The sequence below is a fragment of the Manacus candei genome, unplaced genomic scaffold (genome assembly GCF_025592945.1).
Source record: "Manacus candei isolate 608988 ecotype Guabito, Panama unplaced genomic scaffold, ASM2559294v1 h1tg000050l, whole genome shotgun sequence".
Classification (NCBI taxonomy): Eukaryota; Metazoa; Chordata; class Aves; order Passeriformes; family Pipridae; genus Manacus; species Manacus candei.
Window position 1 is genome coordinate 28,495,689 of NW_026138098.1, and position 6,000 is coordinate 28,501,688.

The 6,000-nt window shown below is 39.4% G+C and overlaps 1 protein-coding gene across 1 annotated transcript in view; it reads right to left on the minus strand.

The window, feature by feature from the left end:
• The window catches only part of OPN4 (opsin 4), a 14,933-nt gene extending 9,874 nt beyond the window's left edge, over nt 1-5,059 (minus strand). Inside the window, exons 1-3 of the mRNA XM_051799847.1 lie at nt 4,671-5,059; nt 2,608-2,741; nt 1,221-1,424 (exon numbers count right to left, since the gene is read on the minus strand). Of these exons, the coding sequence (XP_051655807.1) occupies nt 1,221-1,424; nt 2,608-2,741; nt 4,671-4,810 (478 nt within the window). The 5' untranslated portion in view covers nt 4,811-5,059. The remainder of the gene's footprint in view (nt 1-1,220; nt 1,425-2,607; nt 2,742-4,670) is intronic.
• Nucleotides 5,060-6,000: the final 941 nt, after the last annotated feature.

The following is a 6,000-nucleotide window of genomic DNA, read 5'->3' on the forward strand; positions in this document are numbered from 1 at the left end:
CACTGTTTACACTGATATTTTCTGTTCAACTCTTAAAAGTATTGCACCAGATGTTCTCAAATGCATCTAATTACAGTGTGAGAGTTCATACTGTGGACACTATTAGCATCTAATTAAAAGATAACAACACCCTTCAAACAATTATTCCACCTTCTCCAATTAAGAATCAAGAATCTATGACTATATTGTCATCTTGTTGTTCTAACAGCCCCTCACTCAACTAAAGGCTGTTCTGCCAATATTGCAGTTTGCCTGCTTCAACATGCTTCATGTTTATGGGGCACCAGGATGACAACAATATGACAATAACAAAATTCTGCTGAAATTCTGCTCGGTAACTGAGTTGGTTGCAACATCCTTGAGTAAAGTCAAACCCGTCTGTGTTCTCACCTCAGCTGAGCAGACACATTCTCTGGTGGAATTAGGGAGCATAATAATGGGCTGGGGGTTTGACTGATGAGTTCATTGTAACTTACTGACTGAAAGTGGTGACTCACAGGAGATAAATTAATGGTAGTGAGGTAGATTCAAATGAGGAAGAATAACAGAAACTCTCTTTGTTACACGTTGCAAGGATCAAGGTGCCCTACGAGTGTTCCAATTTGCAGGTGTAAAATTCGCATTTACAAAAGCATTTTAGTTATTACTAAATGCCATCCTTATTGGAAGCCTTAGTGACAACACCAATCACTGAATGGAGAATGTGGACAACACCCAGTGAAATTTGTCCCTCTGGAACACAGTCTAGACTTACTAAAGATGTACTTGCACAAAATGCTCAGACTGTATTCCTCCTTATTGTGAATAAAGAAAATTAGATTGACTACTGTCTTACACAGCACCTTTGAGGATGAAAAAAGTCTTCAGAAATAACACAAATACATTTATTTCACTTTTATATTGTTGAATTTGGTTCAATAGAAGTAGGCATGGGATAATAGGCAGGCACATTCTTCATAAATTTTGGTCGTGAATTTATCTACTGTTCTTTATGTGCTTAAGAGAAAGTGCCATTGTCATATAATATTCTGTAATACACACTGGATTTTTTTCTTTTGATTAGAGATCTTCAGTTTCAACATGTATTTCATCAGGGTTTTTTTCAAGTTGATTTATTCAAGACTAATATGCAAGCCATTAATTCAACCCACTCCTGTACCTATAACTGGTCTTTAATCCAATGCTATGAGGGCAAAAAAGTTTTATTCCATTTCACTTACTCCATCCAAAGAAGGGTGGGAGACTCCAAGCCAAAGAGTACAGCCAGACTCCTACCAGGATTATTAGGGCCTTCTTCTTAGATGTCACTCCAACAGAAGCCAGAGGTTTCGTGATGACAAAATATCTGTCCAAGGCAATCACCATCAAAGTGATCATAGATGTAATGCCAAAGAGAGCTCCACAGAAGGCATACAGCTCACAGCCTTTCAATGAAGATGACAGAAGTAGCAGTGAAATTAATCTGCCCATGCTAATTAATTTCTGGGAGAGTTCAAGTCTGTGTCTCTTATGAACTAATGTCTCCTGGAATTTGTAAAGCAATGAAACTTCAGTTTTCCTGCAGTTATAATGCTGTTTCAAAGCTGCTGTCTGTCTTACTAATTACATTATCCATGGAGATAAACTTCAAAGATTTTGTTTGCTTCAATTGCTGGAGACAGTGATACTTAACATATTTTCACTCATTGATTTCTGATGTTTCTAGTGGGATCATTTCTGCTGTCAATTACTGTCTTGCTTAAATCCAGTTTTACTGCAGCTCCCATAGAAACAGCTGTTTGGCTTAACAGTGGGTTTTAGTTACTTTGGTATCATGGAACAATTCATGTCTCAAGGTCAGCATAACTGAAGTAAATATGCAGAGTATGAATATATTAATGAGTAATTTTTCTGAAGTAAATATTCAGACTATGAATATATTAATGAGTGAATTTAATTGCTCAAACAACCTAATGATTAAAAGCAGTGGTTGGGGTTTTATTTTAACATGTATGCAAATGAACACTTAATGGAATTAAAAAAATACATTTTTGGTCATCAGAGATCAAAATAGCAACTTTACTTCCCTGACTTCTGAGAAGTAATAATCTCTGTCAGTAGCTGTTCAAGAGGCAGAGACTAATCTTCCTCTTAGAACAGTTATACAGGAAGAATGAAAGCACCTTCATTCCACATTTTATTACTACTCAGGAAGTGTTCAGTTAATATTTCTGTTGTGAAAACTCACATTTTCCAGCCTTTCTTGCCTCACTTTGCCAAGTGCAAGGCCCAGAGCAGGTTATTTAGAAGAGCTTTAAAGCTTCTTTATCACAGGACAAAGTAACTGGGGCCTGAGATGACTGGGGAAGAATGCTGGCATAAAGAGTAGTGTTGTGCCTCACATTGCCAATGCTGTCTTTGGATCTGTCTCGTGTAATTTTGCTCTCCTGGTGGGAATGTATTTATTGCACACAGACAAAAAAGTTCAAAGGAATATTTATGTCAACACTGAGACAATGTTGATAAATGTTCTCAACATTGCAAGAGTACCTGAGGATAAGGAAATAGATGAACTGCCACTATGGTAAGAACATAAACAGTGATATCTTAGAAAGAACATATACCAACCTTTCTCACCAAAAATCCAGCGTTTGTGGAGGCTGTTGGTGAAAAAAACTGGAGACTGTGTGAGGGACATCAGGAGGTCACTAATAGCCAGGTTGATGATGAGCATGTTGGCTGGAGTCCGAAGGCTCCTAGTCCTAAAAAGAGCAGAAGAGATGTTGCTATACACTCCTGCACTGTTAATTGTGCTGCTACTCCTTCCTGTGAGCCTTGGCAGCTTCACAAATACCAAGGAATGCTATACAGTAAGCTAGAGCATAGTGCTTCTCATTTCCCTCAGGAGAGAACACAAGCAAGGCTCAGTTTTACACCCTTATACTCCTGTGCACTTTAAAGGATTGTTCTCATAACCAGCTCAGTGATGGGGATAAATCATATTGTTCTTTAGATATTCTAACCCAGTGCACTGCATGTCCACGATTAACAGGAAATTAAAGTCGATGTACAGTATGGATTTCTGGATCTGGGTTGTGTTAAGCAGGAGAAGGGAGTGCATTTTCCACTGCTGATAAGATCAACAGTGACTTTCAAATACAGGGATTAAGCAAACTCACTATGTACCATATAAAGCATTTGTTTAACATTAGTTCTTCTCTATGACACTCATTTCACTGGCCTGAACACTGACTTTAAAGAGAGCAATAGCCAGCCTTCAGTGCATCCTGCCTGTGTATGTTATTTTTAGAATTATAGTGCAGTGTTTTAAAGAGTACACATAAAACTCAATGGAGAGTTTCTCACTCTGGGGCTCAGTGTAACTTTTTAGCTCCTTTCTCAAATTTTCAGTCTGAGACACAACTGGAAATGGCCTGAATAAATGATGGTTCTTTGCACTAGTCCAGAATCAATCTCTAGAACTACTGTCCCCTATCTGTCAATTTAGGAGCAAGGAGATATTATTGGTAGGTGCTTATGGGCTGTGTGTATTTGTTCCACAGTCTGCAAAATTACAGAACATATTTCTGTTTCAGGCAGTAACAGAAACAGTAATGGCTGTTTTACTGTTTGCCATTACTTGAGACTGCTTTGTAAGCACCTCAAGTGTTCTCTGAATTTCTGATGTACTTGTTACTTTGCTATCAGTATCCCTTTCTGTTTTCATAACACCTTCAAGTGAAGACAAGCTGTGTCCTCCAGTGGAACTGCAACTGCTGTGACTGGATTTCCCGTATGGGATCAGCAAAGAGCTCAGCCAGCACACGTCCTTCATCCTCACATATCTGACCTGCATGCCAGCCCTTTCCTGTTCTTAAGGCCATTGTCATTCACACTTAAGTGTTGGTATCTACTTTGAATGCACATGCCAAAACCTAACATTTAATGCACCCCATAAATACAGACTTGAGACCCAGACTACTTTCCTCCACACTCCAGTGATGTGAGTTAACCCAGGCAAATTATCATGTAATTGCTGTTATTTTGGTTTATTACTTAGTGTCTAAAGACCAATCACACAGTAGAAGCTCACCAGCCTGGACATGATGCCAATGCTCTGCCTCAGTGTGACAAAGCAGACACAGGTGGACATGGTAGACATATCACATTGTTGTCAGAGAACAAATTTCCCTCAGGTATAAGAGCAGGAATGTGGCTTTAGTTAAAAGGAAATAAGCCAAGTGTTAGAAAATGTGAAAAAATGGGGCATGGCCACTAAGGAACAGAGGGGGAAAAGAAACTGAGCAGCTAAAAGCAGGAAGAAGGACACATCAAAAATAGAGATTTGTGGGACACAGGGGTGCAAAACAGCCCATCAGTCCAGTGCAGACACAGTTCAGGCAGTAGGAAAAAAATGAACGTTTCTGCTTTGGCTGCTTTTCTACTTCTTGGCATATCTGGGTGATTCTGGGGAGTTTTGCTAACCATTTTGCTATGGCTATGGGTATTGGGAGGAAGTCAGAGGGAAATGGCAGGTTTGCCACCTCTTCTCCCACAGCCATGTCTCTTGGTGCATTTTACCATGCCTGCCTAGCAGTCTGATAGCATGCCTGCACCGTGTTTGCAGAGCACAAGGTACGGTTAACATTCTTATATTTGAATATTTAAAAAGACATTCAAAAGAAAGATACCTGCAGAAAGCATAGAAGACCAGGAAATTACCCAGAGTTCCTGTGATCCCCACTATAAGAATGACTATTCCAATCGTATAATGGGCATGGTCTGGGACATCCACTGTAGGAAAGGCATCAGGAACATCTTGCACTGTCATCTTCTATGGAGCAAACAAGAGGTCATAGGTATATTGCCAGACTTCAGAATAAGCTGGCATGTGCTTCTATGGAAGAGGAAACAGTCCAGAATGCAAAAAGACAGCAAGCAAAAAAAGTCAGAATAAGCTAATGGCTTTCAAACTACATTTACTGTTGCTAAACCTCAGGGTATAAATATGCCATCAACAGTGCAAAAGGCATTTTATATGTTTGCTGTTTATTCAGAATTTTGGTGCAGAAAAGCAACCTGTTCCCTCCCAAAAGAAAGATAAGGATATAGAGGAGGAAAAAAAGAGACAGGAAGGGACCCGTTTCATGGCATCTGACATCAAGGAATGCAGTATTTAACAAGTAAGCTTTCTATAGTTTTCATTTCAGGAAAGTTTCTGTACCTGTGAAGTGTGATTTCTGTTGTCCTATGACATCACTGGGTAGACTCTGACTAAGTAGAAATGATCTATGGAGAAACAGGTGTTCACCCTTTTAGCAGTATGGCTATTCCATTTCTCCCACTGAATAACATTGAATTGCAAGCTGCCCTCAAGAGCTGATTACCAAAAGCCTGACAGTGATAAACAAGAGTCTTTTGGAAACTAAATTAAGGATCAGGAAAACTAAAACACAAACCCTGTATACATTATGCCTGGTTTCCACACCAGTTCTGGTTTTGCTCTGCACTGAATAAAAGTATTTTGCTGTCTGTGAAGTATTTCATAAAGCACTTTGATCAAAGCATCTATGTCTTAATCAATTAATAACTCAGAGTAAAATTCTGTAGCCAAGTCTGAAGACTACAGTATTTTAAATAATTTTAAAAACATTTTTTTACTTAAGTATGAGGAGTCACAAAAACATTTTAGGTCAAGACTGAAGCAACGAAGCAAACTATAAGGCTGCACCCAAGAAGCAGGATGACCTGATAGAAACTGAAGAGAAGAACTGCTGTCCAAATTATTCCTGTTCTGCTGCCTTTTGACATAAGGTCAGGTGAGGAGACTTAAACACTCACCTCTGTGCAGCTGCCAGTGTCCTAAACACCTTTTGGCATCAGCTCCAACCAGCTAATCGAGTCATGAAAAATACCAGGTCACATCCTCATTCATCTGCCACTTCTTCACAGCCAGGCTTTTCTCATCAAGGGTGGCCACTCACTCTGCTCATAGCTTAACCCTGCAAGCTGCAGCCATGG